Consider the following 24517-nt stretch of genomic DNA (forward strand, 5'->3'; position numbering starts at 1 on the left):
CACATCTTGCAAAAACAGGATTCAGCCTATGTCTGTCTTGAAATGAAAGTGTTAACCTGTGCAATCTCCTTATAACACAAAATAAAATGTTTGTCTTCCATGTACTTAAGCCATTAGAGCATCCAAGCAATATGTCAAATTTTATTTTTTATGCCCCCTTCAGTTTAACTTTAAATATTATAGATTAATTATATATCATATCCAAATACAGATATAAAGACTAAGGTTATCAAATTATCTTAAGTATGAATATTCAAAAATAAAGCAAATTTTAATGTTATTGACACATTCCCCTTCAAATAATATATACATTTTAATTAAGTAGTTGAGAACTCTTCTTTATCTTTTAATTCTTACGCAAATTTAGAATAATTATGCTAACTTTACCTGAGCATTTTATAATGATACTATGATGCTAAGAGTTAAGGCATCCACTTTGAAAACAATACCTAAATAGTGATGTGTTAGAAATGGAATAAAATACTATTTTTGCCAAAGTTTGAATATAATAAAAAAGAAATGAAAATTAGAGAGTAAATATATTTTTCCTAGATTCAGACTATTAAAATTATGAAACCATATTAATTTAAGATAAATTTAGTCTAATTCTGTAACTCAATAACAACATAAAAGTTATTTTACACAAATTCATTTCAAGAATTCTCCAGGATGTTCTTTTTCTCTATCTTCCTAAGCGGCAAAGCATTGATGATCTTATTTAAAATTCAGTATGATATACAAATGCAGAGGAAACTCTACTGAGTTGAGAATTAAGCAGGAAACTAGTTAAAAACAACTCCAGGCAAGCTCAGAGGAATGCATGTTTTGAAGAGGAGTGATCCACATAAAAGCTACTGTGGGGACAGAATCAGGACAATTTGATAACTAAGTGCCTATAAGTGCCTATGAGGGCTAGAGGGGAGGGGAAGTGAAACATGTTTAAATCATTTAAACTTGGAAAAGTAGGTAGATACTGGTGTTATACGAAGGTGTGGCAAATTTAGTTTTGCAGGATAAAAATAAAAATATCAGTTTTTAATGTTACAATGCAAACACTCAACTAGGAGATAGATATTAGGAGACCAGAGGCTATTAATGTAAAATATTTTAAAGATAGTTATGATATTAATTTTCACCTGTGGATGTAAACAACAGACATGTTTCCAAAAAGCTTAAATAAATAGCTGAGTTGTATCACCATCCCCCAAGCTGGAATAAAATACAGCTTTAGAAATGCATTAATATCCAGGATGTAATGTTGTTAGTGCTCTCTTGGCTCTGACACGGAAACTTCCTGCTTCAATCATTTGTCATTTCTAAGACTTTCCTTATTAAATGAATGCAAAAAATTATGTAAAAAAGAATCGAGCAACTGAGGTGCTTTAGTCCTAGATCATCTGTCTGTTACTTGCCCCTTTTGTTTCTGATCCCAGTTCCTAGTTCTACTCTCTCTCTCTCTCTCTCTCTCTCTCTCTCTCTCTCCCTCTCCCTCTCCCTCTCCCTCTCCCTCTCCCTCTCCCTCTCCCTCTCCCTCTCCCTCTCCCTCTCCCTCTCCCTCTCCCTCTCCCTCTCCCTCTCCCTCTCCCTCTCCCTCTCCCTCTCCCTCCTCCTCTCTCCCTCTCCCTCTCCCTCTCTCTGTCTGTCATGTCTGTGTGTGTGCGCATGTGTGTATTATTATTTTTACACATGTCATGTTCATCAGTATACATGTGTATATGTGTGTTCTAGTTTGTACATATATTCCTATGTGTACAGGTGTGTGTTTATGTGCCCATAGGACAGAGGATAGCTTGATGTGGCTTTCCTCAAGTGTGTCTATCTTTTTAGAGCAGTCCTGTCAGATAACTTCATTTAATGTCCATCTTTCATTTTTTTTCTCATTTAATTATTATAATAGCAAACTTATAGGAACAGAACAGAACACAGACAAAATTAAAAGCATGTACTTGTATGTACCATAACTTAGGGAAGTATAATGAATGGATGGAATCTACTGCATGATGAAAAATGCTGTGAACACCATTTTCATTACCATCAGTAAGAAATGTACTTCTTAAAACAATCTAAATGCTGGCATTGCCTAGAAAACATTAACAGGTTTATTTCTAATTATTATAAAGTTGAACTGTTGAAATCAGATGCTATCAGAAGTCCACTGAACTTATGAGTATCAAGTTCCCTTTCCAGTGTCTGATGATATAAATAGTTCAGGACTTCAAAACAGATCTGTGCTTCCCGAGTGCAGCTATTGGTGCATTTTGCAAGAGGCAAGTGAGGGATATCTAGTTGGCCTTTTTGAAGATACCAACCTGTGTGTTATCCCTGCCTAATGTGTAGTGCTAACAAGCCACATACACAGAGAAAGTGCTGAAGAGACCACTATGAGGGGACACATTGAATTTTCAAAACACTTTTTCCTCTTCTTCCTGTTATCAGTAGTTCTGAGTGTTAGATATGTTTCTTATGAGTTGAAAAGGTACCTAATTATAAGATGGTGAGTGAAAAAATAGGGGACATAAATGAAGTATTGGCAGTTTATCCATTTTCATTTGTGTTTGGATTTTTAGTGTAATGCACGTAAAGCATCAATGTAAGCAAAATGTACATCATTCTTAAACAATAATTAGAAGTAAATTGCAAGGACTGAGGCGTAATTGATTCTAAAAAGTGTCATTTTGCCATTTGCAACAACTTGTACATGCAAAAATGGGCAGAAGGGAAACTGCAGAAAAGTTCCATGCAGAGTTGTTTACAAGTAGGTCGGGGGTGGGGGAAGTCTAAACAGAGTTAGTAGTGCAGAACAGTAAAGAAGGAGGAGAATGAATTATTAAACTAATCACAGAACGTACCTGCAATACACAACTCCAGCTAGTGTGGATATGACATACAGCTATGGTTCTCAATCATAAGATTCTTTTCTTATAGTTAAGTTTTCTATCTTCTGTCCTATGGCTTCGGTTATTTTTGAGAATTATTAAGTCAGAAAAGAGATGATTATTACAACAGGATTTTTGGCCGTCTAATATAGCAATGCATGTCCCTGATCACTTAATTTCCTATTGGAGTGCCTTCAAAGTTATTTTCCTCAATTAACACATTATCATAAATTGTTTTAGTTACTCGTTCTTAAAACCATACTTTGTAACCTTTTTTTTATTTAGGGCATTGTGTTTATAATTTTATAAGCATAAACTCATTATCAAGCATTTTCTTTATTGGAAATATTCACAAACCAGTCCAAAAATCATGTGGCTATGCCAGAATCTGCATTCACTGGGACAAGAATGCTATGGAATGCTGTTCTGTACACTGTGAATATGTGTTGCTGTAATTGGTTGATAAATAAAACTGTGATTGGTCAGTAGCAAGGCAGGAAGTATAGATGGGGCAAGCAGACAAGGAGAATTCCGGGAAGAGGAGGGCTGAGTCAAGAGTCACCAGCCAGACACAGAGGAGGCAAGATGAAAAGGCAGAACTGAGAAAAGGTATCAAGCCACATGGCTAAACATAGATAAGAATTATGGGTTAATTTGAGTGTAAGAGCTAGTCAGTAATAAGCCTAAGCTAATGGCTGAGCAGTTATAATCATTATATGCCTCTGTGTGTTTACTTGGGGGATGCGAGTGGGAGAGATTTGTCCTGACCCCTGGCTGGCTGGGACACAGGAAAACTGACTACTAAAGAAAGCAGGCTAAGTGTTTAGGAGGTAAGCTACAATGGTTTGCCTCTCATCTTTATACCCACAGGATTCTATAAACAAACATGTCTTCAGAAAAGTAGTGGCAAAGATGACTTGAATTAGACATAGGAAACAGCTATTATAGTGTTAAATCTGATTGTTAAACTAGATAACTAGAACCTGATCCCAAAGTCTAAACAAACTCACTTTAGTATTTAAGGGAAAAATAAGAGTTTTTGTTCACTTATTTCAGCTTTTTGTTGTTGTTGTTGGGTGTGTGTACTTGGAATTGAATGAAAGGCCTGTGCTTGCTAGGAAAGCTCTGGCACTGAGCTATATTCTAATCCATACAACATTTTAGATATTATTGATTACTCTGGGGAATATTAAAATGAAATAGGTAAATTTTATATTTATCACACACTATTAGACATAAGTTTTAGTTCTTTCAAACTCATTAATGATTGGAAACATTAAGCCCAAATTTTTGTTCATTCAAGGAGACTTTTTTGGCATTGACTAAATTGTATTCCATCCATGACATCATACTCATATGTCTTTTAGACATAAACTTAATATACCTATGAAATGAAAGAAAACTAATAAATAGAATCTCAGAATTAATACTACTTATTTTTAGAATATTTTATTTTAACTTAATTCTATGAAGAGTCACACTATTTTTTCAAAATTCTATAAAAATTATTTTAGGGTATATTTCATTTAGTTCTCAACTTTATGAAGGAAAGGAAAATCTAATGTTAGTGACCCAAAGCACTTTAATTCATAAAATAATGTGCAAAAGAGTTGCATTACAATAACAAGGCAAACACATGCATCAGAAAATAAATCTTTAAATAATGTATTCATGCTTATTGAAATTTATAAAAATAAATAGAGCAAAATAATGCTATCACCAATAGAAATGATTCCATCATTAAAGAGACAATAGAAGACTGATCAAAAATAGACACATCACACTCATGCAGAGAGGACTACAGCTCACCTTTGACTTTACTTTTTGAAGCAGCCGCTGGTACCAAGGAAAGGTTGCACAAGAAGAAGAAAAAGACACATTAGATGTGAGACAGACATCAGGTAGGGAAGCAGAGATGCTCTTATCATTAGTCAACTTTGTGACAGACTATATAACATGAACTAGAAACTTGATTGTTATATTTTGTTAGTATAGGATTAAATTTCTTGAATAACAGTAAGAAAGAATGAAGCTTAGTGGAAATCCTAAACAAGTCACTCAATTCTTTTTAAGGAATAATCATCTTTCTTTCTCTACCTTTCTTAATTACATATTTTAATTAATAATCATTTAAATGCCTTAAGTATACTTAATAATATTAAAAAAACTACATGAGCATGTAGTTTGAGCACTTCCTTTACACCAGTCATATACTGAACACATTCTGGAAACTTTTGGTTGTTTGTCCATGAATTGTAGATGTAGAAACTTTCATGGCTTTAGTTAACTCATTAAGTAACCATGCTGCAAGAACACATATTTTTACTTTTTCCTCAGTATAAGTATCTTAAAAAACTTGACTTTTCCACAGACAGAGACCATTACATTAAACCACAGCTAGTCAAAATGTTGAGAAAAATTGATCATAGTATGTTCAACTCAAATTGTTAATTCTACAATGCAGTCACACTAAGTTCAGGTAACATTTCAGAAGAGGGGGCAGAAAGATTGAAAGAGTCAGAACATGAGGATATCTCCATAAATGACAGTGAGCCTGACAAATGATAGTTCAGTAATAAGGCTGCATAAATAAGACCTGAGCAAGTATAACAAAAATAAACATGGCAAAAAGAAGGGGGAAACCTCGTGGGGACTATCTTAGTTTAAGTTATATTGCTGTGAAGAGACAACATGATCATGGCAACTCTTATAAAGGAAAACATTTAATTGGGACTGGTTTACAATTCAGAGATTAGTCCATTATTGTCATGGTAGGAGAGCATATCATGCAGGTAGATATGGTGCTGGAGAGGTAGCAGAAAGTTCTAACTCTGGATCCACCTGCAGCAGCTAGAGACTATGAGCCACTAGCCCTGGCTTGTGCTTCTGAAACCTCAAACCCCAGTCCCCCGTGACCCTTCTTCCAACAAGGCAAGACCTCCAACAATGCTACTCCCTGTGAGTCTACAGGAGCCATTTTAATTCAGACTACCACAGATCATAGCCATAAAAAGGAACTCTAGACAACCAAGGGCTACTGAGAGTGGGAAAAATAGTCTTCTACATGTGTGAGGACCCTAATTCATTGTTCAATAAAATTCATCATCCTGAAGTCTTATGCATATAAGTAACATTCAACAAACTAAAAAAGTTGTATTGATATATGGGTGTAAAAATTACAATTAATGAAAAAAAGGCCATGAATTTGAGACAGAAAAAGGTGAGCAAGGCTCATAGGAGGGGTGGAAGTGAGACAAGAGAAGTGGGAAAAATGTAATTATACATTAATTTCAAAGTTAAAAAATTGTATCTAGTATGTTACATTATGGTGATGGTACTTAAGGAAATCAGGTATGAATTAAACTGCTAATATGCACAAAGCTCAGTCCACCTCTAATGATTTATCCAGTGCTGTGGTGCTCAACCTGTAGGTTATGACCCCTTTGTGGTTTGAATGACCTTTTTATAGGGGTCGCCAGAGGCCATCAGAAAACACCAATATTTACCTTATGATTCATAACAGTAGCAAAATTACAGCAATAAATTAGCAATGAAAATAATTTTATGGTTGCAAATCATGACAATATGAGGAACTTGGTTAAAGGATCACAACATTAGGAAGGTTGAGAACCAATGATCTAATGCAACCTGTCTGGGCAGTTGCTTGTCTGTATAACGGTGGAACTTGAAAGTTCCATTACTTTAGTTGATGGAATGTGAATCAGAAATGGATATTTAAAGAGGATGGATGCATTTTTGCTCTCTATTAGTGTTGAAGAAAGTAGCCCGTACTCTAGTGGGGAAATACACAGTTTCTAGCTCAGGGGATAGACCTTCAATAAGTATTAGATTATAAATCTACTACAAAGAAGATACATATGTAAAGTATGATTTAAACTCCAGTCATCATAGTACTTAAAGCCAAAGAATAATTTCAAGAAAGTTTAGCTAAGTGTATGTTTATCTGCAGGAAATTTATTGTGCACCTATTCTCTCACTGAGTATTTTCAGAAACACACAAAATGTTAAATTAAATTTTGAATGTTGGAAAATCTTTGATCAAAAACTAAAAGTTTTGCCTAAAACTCAAGCTGTTCATTTCATGGCATTAAACTCTAAATGACTATGGGAGGATATGAATGGTCAAAATATTGTGAACATTTTTAGGACAAAACTCAGACATGTGTTTAAATGCTGAATGTTTTCCTGTCATTTTTTACTAATTTTGCTGATACGATTTGTAGTAGTTTGAATAAAAATGGTCCCCATAGGCTCATAGACACTGACACTATTAGGGGATATGTTGCTAATGAAGTACCCGTGACCTTGTTAGAGGGAGTGTGTCACAGGAGGCAGATATGGTGATATTTTATTTGTGTACCCCAATAAAGCTTATCTGAGGATCAGAGGAAAGAGCCAGCCACAATATTAAACACGAGGTCAGGTAATGGAAGCACACACCTTTAATCCTAGCATTCTGGAGGCAGAGATTCATCTGGATCTCTGTGAGTTCAAGGTCACACTGGGAACAGTCAGGCGTGGTGGCACACAACTTTAATCACAGCACTAACCATAGAAATCTGGAGGTCTGTACAGAAAAACAGGAAGTGATGTAGGTGGGCAGAGAGAGGAAGTGAGAAGGAGGACAAAGGAAGGCATATAGGTGTGGGTATACAGATAGTAGGTCTCTTTTTGGCTGAGGATTTCTAATGGTAAGAACATGGCTGGCGTCTTTCTGATCTCTTCCCTGATCTCTCAGGTTTTACCCCAATATCTGGCTCCAGGTTTTTTATTAATAAGGCCGTGTATTAATTCATCTTACAGCCAAGCTTTAAGATTTCAAATGTTCAACCCAAGCCCAGTGTCACTGTACTCTTCCTGCTGCCTGCTGATCCAGATGTAGAACATTCTGCTACCTCTCCAGCAGCATGTCTGCCTGAGTCGCCATGGTCATGGTGTCTTTTCACAGCAACAAAACTCAAACTAAAACACAATTAATTAGGAAACTAATTGCCTGATTATTAATAAGGTATTCAGTATCAAGACCAAGTTTTCTACTTGTTGATAATAGATTATTTTTATTTTATGCTCAAATATAAATTGAAACAGTAAACTTGTGAATAGCATTCCAAGGTCCAAATTGTATGTATTAGTTTCCTGTCTCCTGTCTCTACATTTCCAAGTTAATATACAGTTCTTATTATTTTAATTACGTATTTTTATAGCTTGCATGAGGCATGAGCCTGTTATGATATAGGTAGTTCATAGTATCTTTATGCTAAATAACAATCATGTAATGTGAAGCTTTAGGAACTGATCCTTAAGTAACATAGTGACATTTTACTTTCAAGGGACAAATTTCTAGGTTTGTTTTCATATTTGCCTACAGAAAAGAACTAGCAAAGGCACAATCTTAAATTCATAGGATGGAAAGTTAGGGACTGTTGTCATTGCTTAATATTCAATTTTCAATAACAACCTGGGTTTCAATGCATTGATTGAAGCTTAGTGCATTTTAGAATTATGGCAACTGAAGATAGTTTTCATCTTCTTATGGACTCTTTTGCATTGCATTTAAGATTAAACACTGGCTATTTTATGTTACAATAAAGTTTTGCACAACTTTCAAATGAATCATTCCTATATATCAATATGTTAATTTGTTTTTTATTAAGAAATGTTTTGCCGGGCGGTGGTGGCGCACGCCTTTAATCCCAGCACTCGGGAGGCAGAGCCAGGCGGATCTCTGTGAGTTCGAGGCCAGCCTGGACTACCAAGTGAGTTCCAGGAAAGGCGCAAAGCTACACAGAGAAACCCTGTCTCGAAAAACAAAAAAAAACAAACAAACAAAAAAAAGAAATGTTTTATTCATTTTACATAAGAATCAAAGTTCCCCCAGCTCACCCACTCCCACTCCCTCCTACAAGAAGGTAAGGCCTGCCATGGGGAGGTACATTTAGAAGTTATGAGAAGAGAATTTTTACTTAAAAACTTAAATTTATCACTTTGGCATGAATTCAAATAAAAAAAAAAGATGTCCCAAACTCATAAATTATTGAAAACATAATTAGTATTTACCACATAACATCAACAGTCAATTTTTCATAAGAAATAATTGTATTCAAATTAAGAAAATAAGCTTGATTAAATACAAATGTTTGTGATTCTTGGTAGAATTAAATTATCAACATTTCTCATTACACAAAGGCAGAGAGAATTTAATTCTTAGGTTCTTGGGAAACTACCAAAATAAAATAGAAAGGAAAACAAATGCCTGTTTCAAGGGGCACTCAGGCAGCTAATACTAGACCATCCTGGTTAGTATAATTGGAAAGAGGCCAGGCTACCAGGCTTGTTAGCCCAATTATAATTCTCCACATTTTCAATAAAAGAGGCCAGGATGACAGCAATACTGTCATAAATGTCATGTTCAATACGTGTAAGATTTTCCACTGTCAGCACAGTCCAATTATAAGTCAATTGTAAAGTGCACACTGTACACCACCCAAAAGAGACTGAAAATTACCTTAAAATGCAATTTTAGTTGTGCATAGTTAAAATGAAAAGAAAGAATTAAAGGTGTTTTGATGAGAGAAAAGTTTTAGATATGACACAAAAGTCCCTCACTTCTATAACAAGGTATGAAGTTATAACTGTACCATTGCTGTTGTTCAAAGAAGTTTTCATATGAGTAGAGGAAGTATATTTGTAAATTAAAGTTATGAGAATATTGGAAAATATTCATAGAATTTTACAAGTAACATGAACAAAATAACTTTCTACATTAGTCCAGAAAAAATAATTAAGAGTGGTTGTAATAATTACTTAAACTATGCCCTCCAACTTATAAAATAGCAATCAAAAGTAAATATGAAATCACTGTTATCAATTTGGTTTATTATACCCATTGAAAGAGACACTTGGCTAGCACTTTAGACATGGTATTATCTAATAATTGTTTAAGGAAGTGATGATTCTAAAACATCACTGAAATGATATTACAGGTACTATTAATATGCTATGAAGGCCAGAGTAGAGAGATTAGAAAACTCTGTGTCTTTGTATTTGGAATCCATAACTGTAATGTATTCTTTCAATTATTGTACTCTCATGCACTGACAAACTTTACTAGTAATATAAGGATAATATTAATTGCTTTATTGATGCATTGAGAAGGCCTGTTAAAGTTATCAAGTTACCATTTAAAACTTGGAAATAGTATAACTCATGTTCATTCAGAGATATCCCTAAAGAAATATTGATCCTTCTACTAATGAAAATGTTATTGAAATATTTTGATATGTTTTATCTTGCATTTTACATTCTTCCTTCCATGTTTAAATTAGTATATATTGAGCACTGTTCCTTAAAGAAAGAAGCATCTGAGTTAGGGTTTACAGAATGTAAATAGTCATACTTCCTGAATCTATCCATAGTCCCTTATGGTAGATGTTTTCTTTCCCCAATATAACCACATTGGCAGAAAATAACACAAAGCATCGGCATTGGTAGATCTTGTACAATATGATGTTGAGAAAAACCACTTTCAGATATACACCACAGAGTACAAAAGTAAGTAATGATGAAAGTGGCATTCCTTCTCAAAGAAATACAATGAAAAGGAAATTTCCAAAGCACTACAAAACTGTGAGAAGAAAAGGGGAAACAGTTTTGGTCCTGCCATGAAGTTATCAATTGTAGAATCACAACCCAAACTCCAAATATACTTTAAATCCACTGAGTCAGATTATTTTTATGATGTGGCACACTACTGCTAATCTATAGCCAGTGACTCTTATTTACCGTAATAACAACAACAACAACAAAAAAAACTACAACAAAACAGTGGTATACACATGTAATCCCTGTACTCAGAAAGTTTGTTCTTGCATGAGTTCAAATCTATCCTTAATTACATTGAAAGACACTGTCTCAAAGATATGGAAGAAAAGCACAAATGTAAGAATGGGAAAAACTACTACAACTAATTTATCAAAAAGCAAAGACCACAGTGCAGTCTCTCATCACATTGTATTAGATAGACTCCTTTCTTTTTCCTTGTTGATGTCCTTCTTCCCTCTTACCTAACATAAAGTAAATCATGTTTTCTATCCTAGTTATCTTTCATATAATGTTTTCTTTAAAGTGACATTTTCTTTAAATAACAATCATTATCTCAACACTAAAATTGTCTTTATAACACTTATTAGAATCTCAAGACTTTGAAAAGCAGTACTTTAATTAATTTCACTAAATTTTCTTTCTTTTTATGCAATCAATTTTTTATTCAACTGAATACAGATTAAAGATGAAGTATACACATTTAGAAGGAGACTGATCAGTGGTATGAAATATGTATTCCTAACCACCCCTTAATACATGGAAGTAAAGTATCAGGCTTACTCCTTTATTATTTTTTATTTATTAATGACAATATTCTTACAAGAAAAAATATTTTAAAATGATGTTGAAATTGTTTTGTGAAGAAATGTATACACTACACATTATAACACGGAGGAATTAAATATTTAATAAGTATTTAAAAAATACTTCACCAAAGAAGTACACAGGAATTAATAGCATTTAGGAGATCATTGTTCTTTAATTCTATCTAGTTCATAAATTAGACAAGACAGTCTCTCTTGTACTAGTCTGTACAAGAGAGAATAGCAGATACACTATGCCTTCTCACAGAAGGACAGTAGAATGAATTGTTATTTGAATATATGTCAAAATAATCAAACCTGGTATTAGGGCTTGGTGAGAAATAGCCAGGACACACTTGTGTATTTGAACATTTGGCCCCCTGCTTCTGTTTGGGAAGCTGTAGGACATTCAAGAGCTTAGGTGTGCTTTACAGAAATGGTTTGCTGGGAGTGAGCCTTGCTAGTTAGATCTGCTTCTGGTTCTGCCTTAGCTCTATTTCTGTTCATAGCAATGATGTGGCCAGCATTAACAAGCTCCTTCTGCATTTACCCAGACTGAAAGTAGTATGTTTCCTTAGCCTCTGCACTTATAAGTCAAAAGAATGCTCATCCCTTACAATTTGTCTCTCATGTGACAGAGACCAAAAATTTGAATGAGATGAAGTTTCTAGATTTGACATCTGATATTTAACATAGCAGGAGGCAGAAAATATGTCAAATCAATGAAAATAGTGAAACATTGAACACTTTTTTTTGGCAATTGGTCTATTTGCTCAATACATTACTCAGACATCCCTAATGTGAGTGTTGCTCAGAAGAACCTAAGTGTCCCTGAATGAATTTAAAAAGTTCTTTTTTCAATGTTTAATAATACATAAAAACACACTTACATATGCATACATATATGATTTTCTTGAACTCTGAATTGAATACTGTATATTTTATTATGATAATGTTTAAGTGGAATAAAAACATCATTAGTACTTTTAAATATTGCTTTCTATAATTTCTTATGAATAATCATTTGTCATTTGTGTTTAATTTAAAAATATTCTTTGGATGTTAGATGTTGATCATATTTCCATTATTTTGGGGTGCTTCTGATAATAGAAACTATGAAAATATTTAAATATCCAAATAAAAACTGAATATTTCTATGTCAGTATTGCTAATTATTAGCACCATTTTACCTTTAACTAACATCATGTTGCAAATTGCCACCGTAAGAAATATGTATCAGCTACTTATCACATGATGAGTTCCATTTATATGTTTCTACATAAGTCATGGTATGTGAAAGCCTAACAGGTGACATTGAAATAATTTTGATTTGTTTATTTTTGTCTCAAAATCATGAGAGGTTAGTAATTCCTGATCAAAAGTAATTATGTTCATTCTAGAAAGATATAACAGAATATGATTTTAAGCTATTAACTATATTATATAGGTATATTTATATTTAAGTAAAACATACAATTATGTTTCTTTTAATTTTCCTCATTTTATAAGTGTTAATACATATTTCAAAATGAAAAAAAATTCTCTATATACTTGCATGTTTCTACCTCTGAGTCTCAATATAAAATATTTACATCATGTTATTGTATATTTATTCCATTTGTTCTCAAGAGTCTTTTTAAACTTCATGAATCTACAAATTACTAAGTTTCTCTCTCTTATGCTGCTGTTTACACACCTCTACAGGCTCATGACTTTTGTCCTAATACATGTTCAGAAAAGTTTCAAAGACCAATTAGACTTTGAATTTAAGCCTTCAAGTTTTTAGTCACATATTAACATGAAAGCCTTAGAAATGACAACATTGTTTCTCTGTCAAGAAATGACATAGTTGAGTAATACTTCATTGTGTATATGTACTACATTTTCTTTATCCATTCTTCAGTTAAGGGGCATCTAGGTTGCTTCCAGGTTCTGACTATTAGGACCAGACTAGACCCTCTGCATATGGGAGACAGTTGTGTAGCTGGGTATGTTTGAAGGGCCCCTGGCAGCATGATCAGGTGCATGAGCTAGCTTTCTGAATCTCATTACCTATGGTCTGACACCTTGCTCACCCTTGAGGCAGTGGGGAGGGCCTGGGTCCTGCCTCAACTGAATGGGAGAACTTTTGCTGGATCTTGCTCTGTCGACCAGGCTAGCCTTAAACTCACAGAGATCTGCCTGCCTCTGCCTCCTGAATGCTGGGATTAAAGGCGTGTGCCACCACCGCCCAGCCCCATGGGAGAACTTATCAATTTGGAGGAGGGGATCGGTGGTGAGTCAGGGAAGGTGGTTTTAGGTAGGTGTGGGGGCATCAAGAGGAGGGATGAGAGGGAGATCTGTGGTTGGTATATAAAAATGAATAAAAAATACTTTTAAATAAAAAATTGTGTAATGTCTGAAGAGTCATATTACTACATTACTAAAGAGTCTATCTTATTGTTCTACCTACAACTGAAAATGTCCTTTTTTGTTATTACCTTGAGCATCAATGTCTAAGTTGGATATAAATACTCTTGTGTGTGTCTGTGTGTGTGCATCTGTGTGTGTATGTTCAGAGTACATGAAAGTTGCTAGATGGAAGAAATTGCTATAAACTTATTTGTAAAAAACAGTAACTCACAAAATCAGTGAGAATGCCCACGTTTTTCATAGTCTATATATTATATATTCTATATATATTTTCTGTATTTCAACTTAATTGCTAAATTAATTTTACTTTAACTGATTCATTTGAAAGATCAGAAATTTATTCATATAGAGGCATGTGACTTTTTGTGTATGTTAGCAATGGTAAATAGATTTGAATGCTTTTTAAAGGATTTTTATTGAGCAAATTTGAGCTTATTGAAAATATGAGTGGAAAAACTTAGAAGGAAACAGAGAGTTTTTTCTATGTATTCCCCCTCTTACTCTAAGCATGTTCAACATTTTCATTTTAGAATTTAATATTTATTGTCACTTAGAAACACAAGGTAACACATTGATAAAAATAAAACCCACAGTTTATGTCACAGTTCTCTTGGTTTACAGGTTGAATAGGGACACAATTATGGTGGTATCTGAGTGTGACTGAGCAAGCTTTATGCTAGTAGAGTTCTCTTGTTATTCTGTATAACTTACAGTGGGATGCCACTTATCAGTTACAGTTCACACTCAAATATAGAAGGTGACAGATAAAAAAGCCTAAGATACAAATATCCTCATCACGAGTATTCACGTGTGTGTATGTATAGTTTACCTGTTTCAACAACATTATGCACAACTGAGTTTTCAGAAATTGTATCATAATATTGATAACTTAGTAAACTTTTCTAAGAAAAAAAATAATTTCCAGATTCTGTTTTAGAAAGGAGAATGATTTTCAATTAGAGAAATAGAGTGTTCCGTGGTCACTGTGTATACCAACCCATAAATGTTTGACAGTCATTATCATGGGTGTTTGGGATGTCTATCTGAAGCTTACATTGAAGCTCACAGCATCAGGACAAGGAAGGTTGTGAGAAAAGTTGGGGCTCAAAGGAGAAATGTTTCTAATAAAATGTAGATAAACAGGAGAAAGAAGTGAGTTATCAGGTGGGTTCTTTTTTAAATTTTTTTATTCATTTTTAAAAAATATTTTTATTTTATAATTAACTTAATTTCACATATCAGCCACGGATTCCCCCATCCTCCCTCCTCCCACCCCCAGCCCTCTCCCCCCAATCCACCCCCCATTCCCACCTCCTCCAAGGCAAGGTCTCCCCTGAGGAGTCAGTCCAGCCTGGTAGACTCACCCAGGTGGCTTCTTGAGAGAAGTATTTGTTTTTGAGAAACTATAACTGGATTGGGTGAGCTCTGACACTAAAGATCATGTACTGACTGGGACAATTCTGTTTAGGTCAATAGTCAGGCAAGAAACATAAAGTCAATGTTCCTTAACTTCTAATTACTAGATAATGAGTTAGTTCTAGAGAATGTGTGCAAATGAGGTACATAGTTAGGAACAAGTTAAGGGATTCTGTTTAGTCTGCCTTTCTCTGTTTCAGGTAACCCATCTAAATCCCAGGACATCAAAAGGTAATCATTTTAGCAGGCAAGGTCAAATTCCTCCATGCATAAGAACATATTCAACTGTTTCTCTTGCCCTCTGGCAGTTGTCCCCAAGGAAGAGCCTGAGCAAGATGAAAGGTGACATCCAGACTATTGTAGAGAAGTTACAGCTACTCAGCCGAGGTCTCCACTGTTATGTCTTTAATCTCTTTGCGACTGACACTTCAGTTAGGGTCATGATCCCCTGAAACTGAGTCACGCACACTAAAACAGCCCAAGAACAGGGGCCATGGGTAGTTGTATATTACTAATATTACCTAATCCAAGGTATACTGCCATAACTATTTATTATCTTCCCCCTCCAGAATACACATGAACTGTTCCCTTAGAGATGATGTTTTCCAAGCTATCATATCAAGATGTGCAGTGGTTTCTGTAATAATAATAATAATAATAATAATAATAATAATAATAATAATGATAATAAAGATTTTATCACATGGATGTATGGTATTATTTGATAGTAGCAAGTGACAGGCAAGGAAATCACATCACTAACTCAGTTATGAATAGGTAAGTACTGAGCTATAGATATTTTGGTTCTAGTGGGTATTTATTGAACACCTCAGTGGTATCATCTTCCCATGTTCTTCTACTTTCTATTTGCACCCTTATTCTCCTTAAAGGGAGTTGGTAATGATATATAATGTTTTAGTTATCAGCTACTTTATACCTGTATGTATTACATAGTACTCTGTAAGTAGGAATTATTGTTCCTTGATCAATTTGACATAGTACTGCTTATAACATTATCTTTAGGGTATGTGTTATGATAGAATAGATACAGACAACATTTTGTTAAAGGTACAGTATGTTAGACAGTTAAAGATTCCCTATAACTACCTCTTCCTTGTGAAACACTATGTGACATAGCGACACAATGAAGGGGACATGACTGGGCCTAAAGAAAATACTGGTTAAATATGCTAGAGTTTGGCTCTTTTCAGCTACATGAGATATTTTTTTAATTGGTATAAATGTCCTATTTTAAAAGATATCTGAATAAATGAATGGCCAGAATTATGTTGATTCCCATACCTAATATTGTATTGGTTAAAATAAATAATTAATATGGTCTGAAATACACATGACTTTTATAAGTCTTACCTCTCTATGTAGAATACTATAACATTAGTATAAATATCCAGCATGCAGAAGTTGCCAAACCTAATCCTGGTTGATAAAATGCCAACAGGGGACATTAATAAAGAAATAAAATGAGGCACAGCCTTCAGAGATCCCTTTCAGAAAATCAAAAACTAAATTTCCATATATCAAATTTGTAGGAAATTTCTTTAGGACTTTATCACTAACTCAGGTTGAATGTCTACTTGGAGAAGTTGTTTCAAATAGTGTCCATTATTACAACTACATTACAGACTACACAGGAGGTTGCAGGAACAGCTAAAAGCTCTTGTAATTACAAATAGCATGATTATAATGTAATTAACAAGGGCCTGGCATTTACATATAGAAGCAAATTAGGTTGCAAATATCTTGACTAAGCTTGAAATAGAAGGTTTTTCATCTCTAGAATGTTACAAATTATTTGAAATAAAAGCAATACAAAAACAATTATGAATACAAAGCAATCATGATTTCCTTATGAGAACAAATATTACAGATTGTATGTTTATATTACATTCAGATAATTTGAAATCAAAGTTAAAAAGCTATTTGGAATGGACTTTATTACCAAAAAAGGGACAAGTCATTATTTGATCAATACAAGTAAATTATACAGAGCCAAATTGTGTGTTCTCTCATTCCCAGGACCTCTTACTGTTATACACATGAGAGAAGATTGTATCGGTGAGTAACTAAGTTGCTAGGTTCAGCTAATAAAGCCATTATATCCATTGTATCTACTACATACCCCATATATAGAATTTAAGCTTACAGTATAGATGACTTCCCAGATATGTCCGATCTATGAATAATTCACATTCTCATAAAATACATAAAAACAAAGACTATAATTCCTTATTATATTTTTCTTAGTATTGTTGCTACTAATAAGCTGTCCCATGCTACTTTGAGGGTGAGTTTGTAAACAGAATATTAATAATAGGTTTAAATCCTTTTTCAGGTTGTTACATGATCATTCTGCATGATCTAGAATCTGTATTCCAATGATAACAAGGATGTAATAACTAATAACTTTACTAATCAAATGGAAAGTGAATTCTTAAACAAACGTCCTTCAAAGATAATTTTCATATCCTAGAGTGTATAAGATTGATATCAACAAATTTCACAGGTAAATAGGCAATTTATTGCTTCTTTTTAAGTTTTCCATGATGCTTATGATTGTGTTAGGGTTCATATGAACTCTGCGTTCAGAAACTATCAATTCCAAACTACATATGCATTAATTGAAAGAGGAGAGCTGTGAAGGAAATCTATCTCCATGGCACTGAGAAGAGGTCCACAGGGTTCTGAAAACTTTTTTAAGATAAGGAGTGCCTCTTGCACATACCTCTTGCTCTCTAGTAGCCAGGTGTAGAAGTAACTGTCTTATTAAATAAGAAACACAGAACCAATGAAAAGATGAAAGCCCAAGAGATCAGAGCTAAGAGCCTTACCCTTTACTGCTGCAGCTATCCTCTTCAGCCAAGAGACCTGCTTCCTGTGTGTTTGTCTTTATATAGACTTTCTGTTCTGCCTTCTCATTGGTTGTAAACCCAACCACATGACCGCCTCCTCACTGCCTGTCTATACAGATCTCCAGGTCTTCTATGGTTGGTATTGAGATTAAAGGCATGTGTCTCCATGCTGGCTGTATCCTTGAACACACAGTGATCTGCCTAGCTCTGCCTCCCAAGAGCTGGGATTAAAGGCGTGCACCACTACGACCCAGATTCTGTAATGGCTTGCTATTAGATCTGACCCCCAGGCAACTTTATTTATTAACATACAAATAAAATCACATTTCAGTACAAATAAAATATCACCATAGCCAAGGTCTGTTCCATTAGACTTATGAGTCAACAATATATCTAACAAGGGAAAAATTTGGTCCTCAGTGCTAGTCTTCATATTTGTGTAAAGCACTTTATGTGTATATCATAAATACATGTGAAGTTCCAATGGTTTGAAGAATATATTTCTTTCAGGAGGAAAAGAAGACATAATCAAATCTCAGAATTTTTAAATAATCAAACTGGGACTGAACTTATTCAGGTTGTTTGTATCTGAATTTTATATTAAGTCTAAAATTCCATCTATGATGATTTCAGAGAATTAGAGAAACCTAGAACTGAAAGACATTGCTAAAGATTATCTTTTCTAACTTTCTTCCCAGCATTGATTATCTAATACCACACAGTTAAAACTGGAGTGCAGAGAAAGCAATTCATCGGCACATACTGCAATTGTTCATTAATTTTAAAGTTTAGGTTATTGCTTAGAGGTTCAAGTGAACAAAATATAATTGAGCACCCCTACCTGCTCCTTGAAAACCAGGTCTGAGCCTGAGTCACACACTGTGCCAGCCAAAAGCCAACCCAAAACTTGTACACAAGAAATATTTTCTTTGAAATCTAGCAGTGGGCTTTCCACAGTGGGTTCAAAGAGGAAATGCAGAAATGATTCAAAAATTAATAGCGCTTTATCTATACTGAATACAGTTCAAAACACTATTTAATGTAAGAGACACAATTTTAGAGTGATTGAAGTTAACCTGACAGCTTATTGACATGTGCTATAAAATGCTGAAACAGTGATGTGCTTAGAGAGGCTTACCATAAGTCCCATGATCAGAAATTGTATCAGCTCAAAAAGAAAACAATTGCACAAACAAACAATTTGAGTATGAAACTAGATCTGTATGTCCAGCAGAGACTTCCATTTAAAAAACAAAAACAAACAAACAAACAAACAAACAAACAAACAAAACCCTTCTCCAGAATAACAGTGCTCACTGGAAATCTTAGGGAAGAGAAATCTTTCTGGACTTAAGCTCTAGAGCAAAGGCACTAAGGAATGGAGTAGTGTCCCGGGGCTGGGTGACGGCCTGTGTTTGACTTGTTCTGCTATGAGGTTGGAGTAGCAACTGCTTAGTCTATAGGTATGGTCTACCTATTTCTATGCATTCTCTGTGAACACTACCCCATGTTATGCTATTTTACGTTGCTATGCTGCAGAGTACATTCTGAACAAAGAAATAAGAAGTAGATAGGAAATCTGATTCAAGTTCCTAGGAGCTACAGGATAAACTGGCTAGCACAGGAATGCGACACACTTCCCAGGCTGGGAGGACTTAACATTTAAAGCAAGTGTTCCTGTGCAGGCAGCACTCACAGCATACACTGAAGTTGGCAACACAACTATGATTTCTCCTTCTTAAAACCTCATAAGACCTCCTCTTCAAAGAGATTTATGAATAATGTGAACTAAATAATTCATGGGCTTGCAGATGCCTGTCCAAATAGCCTCTTCCTTTTCAAGGTTTCAGTTTGTGGAACTGTGATCAAAAGCCTTCATCAGTCATGATAGTTGCATTTGTCCTCACTCCAAACAAACCAGATTTGCATGTGAATGTTTTTCATTGAAATGAGATATAGAATGTGCCAGCCAAGGCCTAACTAAAAGGCATTTTATGCCATTTAAATTCAGTCAAATTAAAGGCTGAATGCAACCTAAAAGGTCTACTCTCAGAACAGTAATTTGACACATCATAAATAAGAACCATTTTTTGTTCGCATAGGTTCAGCACTTGTCAGAAAATTGTACACAGCCATATTAACAAAGCGCTGCCTCTTAGTGAGAAATAAGCGAAGAGGAAAGCCTCGTGTGTAAAGCAACAAAACACACAAACAAACATTGTGCTGAGGTTCAAAGTTGACATTTTTCACTGACATTTACAGAAGAGCACAGAAAGCATTTTAACCTATTTCCCTGCTCAGAGAAATGGTCAAGCATGACTTTTTTTTTTTTTAATTTAAACTACAAATCATGTTTAGGAACGTAGTTGTTAATGCTTACCTAAGAGCACGTGCCTGTTAACTCAACAACTAAATTCTTGCTTCTGCACAGACTTGAGCACAGGGACAGCATTGGAGATATTAAAAATGTAAGTGATCAAAGTGAAAACTCAAACGCTTGGGAAAAGTGACACACACCTCTGAAGGACCTTGTGGTTTAGAGATCTGTTTTATTACTGATTATAAACAGATTTTATAACTAAATTTTCAGCTCTTATCGACTGAAATTAAATTGGCAACTACATTCAGCAAAGGGCAAGAATTCAGAGGGCACAAGGAACTCTATAAAACTCCAATAAACAAAACAGAATCAGTATTGTTTAAATTTCACTGTGAATTTACCTTTATTCAAAAATATTCCTTTATATTTTCAGGACCTTGATTTACATTTAGGCAGATCTACTTAGTTTTCTTCTAATAGTAGCTTTTTGTTGTTGTTGTTGTGTTTGCATTTTGAGCAAAATGGAAACAAATACTATAGTTTGCATATTGAGCAAGAAATGTTTTCATGATGGTTAGAAAAGCTAAGGTTGTTTTTGCATACTAAAGAGTTCAGATGCTGCTAGCATGAGACATGCGTTAGCACTCCAGTGCTTTACACTAAAACATCCAGATATCACATGCCAACACCCAAGTTCTTTTCCCAAACTCATATTCCTTAGCTGCTTGAAATTGCAAAGGCAAAAATACTCTTCTGGCTGCCATAGCCTTCTCCTAGTTCATGAAAGGAGACCTGAAATTTGGAGAAATTATTTTGTGTTCTTTCGATGTTGTGAAATGAAAACACATTCTCAGAATGTGAGAATAATAGAGATACTTCAGACGTATTTCACATGTGTAGGAAGAATTGGCAAGTGCGAGGAAAATCTAAATTTACTGAAATTCTAATTCTCCAAAGTGAATGCTACCAGAAACTTTAAAGACACAACAGAAATCTTATACTTTTGAATAGCAGATCACCGTGAGTGACACTTTCAAAGATGTTGTTACAGGACACATTTGAATGTTGAAGACTGTGAAGGAACTATAGTGATCTGGGTGTCTCCAAGAGGTGACACTGAAGATTTGCATATCCATGTAGGATGAATTTTATATACAATCCCCAAATGTGCATTTCCCCCCATGGGAAATAGGATTTTTCTTTATAGTTGTTACATCTTGGTTGAAAAGGGCAATTAAGCAAAAATAAAAAAGTTGTTGAAAACAAACAACATGAAAGCAGAGTGAATTACATTTTGTAGAAATTATCTGCTAGTAACAACTGTTTTATAAAGCTTATTTTATAAAAAAAATCATAAATATAATTCAATTTTCAAGGACAATTGCTTATATTATGAAATATAAACTTTTTAAAAATTTAAAAAATATAAGGTGCTTTACCAAGTAAATCAGTGTTATGTGATATTTTGTTTGCATTCTGACAAATAAAGCCTGCAAGGCAATCAGAGCGCAGAGCTAGCCACCAGTTAACTGTAGAGGCCAGGCAATTGTGGCACACACCTTTAATCCCAGCATTTGGGAGGAGGAAGCAGGAAGATCAGGAGGTCAAGGCCACTTTGGGCTACACAAGATTAAACCAGTGTAAAAGAAAAACAGAGCTGGGCAGTAGTGGTGCATGCCTTTAATCCCAGAACTAGGGAGGTAGAGACAGGAATATAAAATGGGTAGAGACAGGATCTCGGGCCCCCATAAGGTCTGAGGATTTGTAGAGGTAAAAAGTCTCTAGTGGTTGCTAGCAGGCTTCTCTGATCTTTCAGCTTTCACCCTAATATCTGGCTCTGGGTTTTTACTAAAAAAACTAATTAAGATTGAACTTTAAATCAGTTATACTTAAGAGACAAAAACCCTAGAATTTTAGCAGAGTTTTCAAAAATTTTATTCTCCGATTTTATCCTTCAGAGGTAGACATCTGGTAAGGAGTCATAAAGTGTGAGAATATGAATACAAATTATACAGAACATAAAATATACTAGTAAATGATAAAATTTGAAGTATATTACTGTAGGTATACATTCAGATGCATATGTGTAATCCTAGGTAGATATGAGAAGATAAAATAAATCTCTGTTAGAATATACTGAATAGTATAATTAACCTAAAGATTCTTCTGTTATTATTAAAAATAATGCATAATTTATTATAGGTCTAACTGTTTTTTCATGAAAATAAAATAGAAATAAATAAGCACAGAGTCTGTGATGACCTAGATTTCCTTGTCTTCCTACAAGAACTTGTAAATTGCTTTGTTAGGTATTGGGAAAATATATCTGGTTTTTATATTTCAGCTATAGATGTCATCAGTTCTGAAGCAGATGCATTTATATGTAAATAATCACCATAAACAAGTCAGACTATGGAAAATATCTAATATGCTAGGGAGATTAGGAAAATTCTCATGCAAAGGTACTGACTTTATAGGAAAAAAACAACAACAAGGAACGGCTTGTGGCAAAAACATAATACATCAGTAGGAAAGTGAATGCTAATGAGAAGAAGCCGAAGGGTGAGGACATAGGGATGTATATTGCAAGAATACACCATGAGGGCAGATGTAGAGAAATGATTACCAACTTTAGACCCCTGGAGCAACATGAATGAAATCACATCCTTGTGTTCAGGGAAATAAAACAGACAACTTGGATAGAAATAAAGAGAGGCTTTAATTATCTAAAAGTAAATTGGGAGCAACCCATGGTAATACTGAAGTGGGGTTATTATAGAACACAATGTAGAGTTAATTCAGAAATCAGTTTGTTCAAAAACATCAACAGCTGGGTTTAATAATAGAGACAATGAATCAGAAATGAATAAAACCTTGAGATGGAAGATTATATGAGCAACTCTAATCATATTATTAGATTTACTGCAGAAAATAAAATAATAAAGAAGAGCTTATTTGTATAGGATACATGGCCTAACACTTTCGAGAAATAAATGTAAGGTCGTAGTAACAGGTTATGCATATATTTTATGGAAACTCTCCTGGTTTGTGCCACAATGACCAAGTTATGTGAATAACAAAATCATTACTAGAATTAATGTTGATAACTGTGAGAGAAAATCCATAAGAAACCAGAGAATAAGATTTTGTATTTAAATTATATTCTAGTTAGCTTATTTCTTGTTAGGATTTTTGACTGGTAAGATTTAGGACTCAGATACTAGACTTTTCAAACTGTTAATATTTAAAAGTTATGAACACAAATGGCAGGACAGTCATTAAAACAAGGTCTAGTTAAATGCTTCAACATGCAGAGTTCATAAACACATATATAAAGAAGGTACTACATGTTTGTAATTAAGAGATGACTCTATACGCATGTTATATAATCCAAAGAAGAAAGAAACTTGAAATGTAGGAACAATTTTTAAGTACTCTTTTTATGTCATTGAGACCATCTAAGTAGTATTCTTCATCATTCTTATGTAACATAAATTTCATCAGTTTCAATATTCCATCTCAGTTTTACACTACTAGTTTCCATGATATAATGATGTGAAGTAGTTATACCATCCATCTGTTTTCAATTCCTCATTTCAAATAAGGGATGATACTTGTTCCTAAATTATAAATTATAGGGAAGTTATAAATGAGTTTATAAAGTACATAGATGCAGGGCAGGGAGTAGGATATTCTGGTTTGAATGTTTATGATCTCCATAAACTCATAGATTTAACCCTCACTCGTCCTATGATAGAGTCAAGGTAGTAGGTTTTGACTAGTTCTGGGCCTGCATAGACCACAAAGGAAGTTCAAATATAAACTACACAACTTAGTGAGACCATGTCTCAAAATAAAATGTAAATGAAGAAGAAAAAGAAGAAGAGGAAGAAGAGGAAGAAGAGGAAGAAGAGGAAGAAGAGGAAGAAGAGGAAGAAGAAGAAGAAGAAGAAGAAGAAGAAGAAGAAGAAGAAGAAGAAGAAGAAGAAGAAGAAGAAGAAGAAGAAGAAACATAAAACAAGTAAAAAACAGGACCCTAACTAAAAGGATAGATGGAGGCTATCACCAAGGATGGAGTTCAATGGTAAAACACTTGTCTAACATGTGAAGGTACCTAGATTTAATCACTAGGGCTGGTAAACAAAAATTAGGGACTCAGAAATAAAAATTTTAATGGCTAATGAATAATGTCTAATA

General features: G+C 34.3%; 1 protein-coding gene across 4 annotated transcripts in view; it reads right to left on the bottom strand.

Moving 5' to 3' along the window:
- Positions 1–24517, bottom strand: part of Cadm2 (cell adhesion molecule 2) — a 984450-nt gene that overhangs the window by 300952 nt on the left and 658981 nt on the right. For 2 of the 4 annotated variants that reach the window (XM_006991069.4, XM_016009325.3), the window contains exon 2: positions 4686–4712. The exons of the other annotated variants lie outside the window; for them this stretch is intronic. In XM_006991069.4, coding sequence (XP_006991131.1) covers positions 4686–4712 — 27 coding nt within the window. The remainder of the gene's footprint in view (positions 1–4685; positions 4713–24517) is intronic. 4 annotated transcript variants of the gene reach the window in all.

Source organism: Peromyscus maniculatus, chromosome 12 (assembly GCF_049852395.1).
Source record: "Peromyscus maniculatus bairdii isolate BWxNUB_F1_BW_parent chromosome 12, HU_Pman_BW_mat_3.1, whole genome shotgun sequence".
Lineage (NCBI taxonomy): Eukaryota > Metazoa > Chordata > Mammalia > Rodentia > Cricetidae > Peromyscus > Peromyscus maniculatus.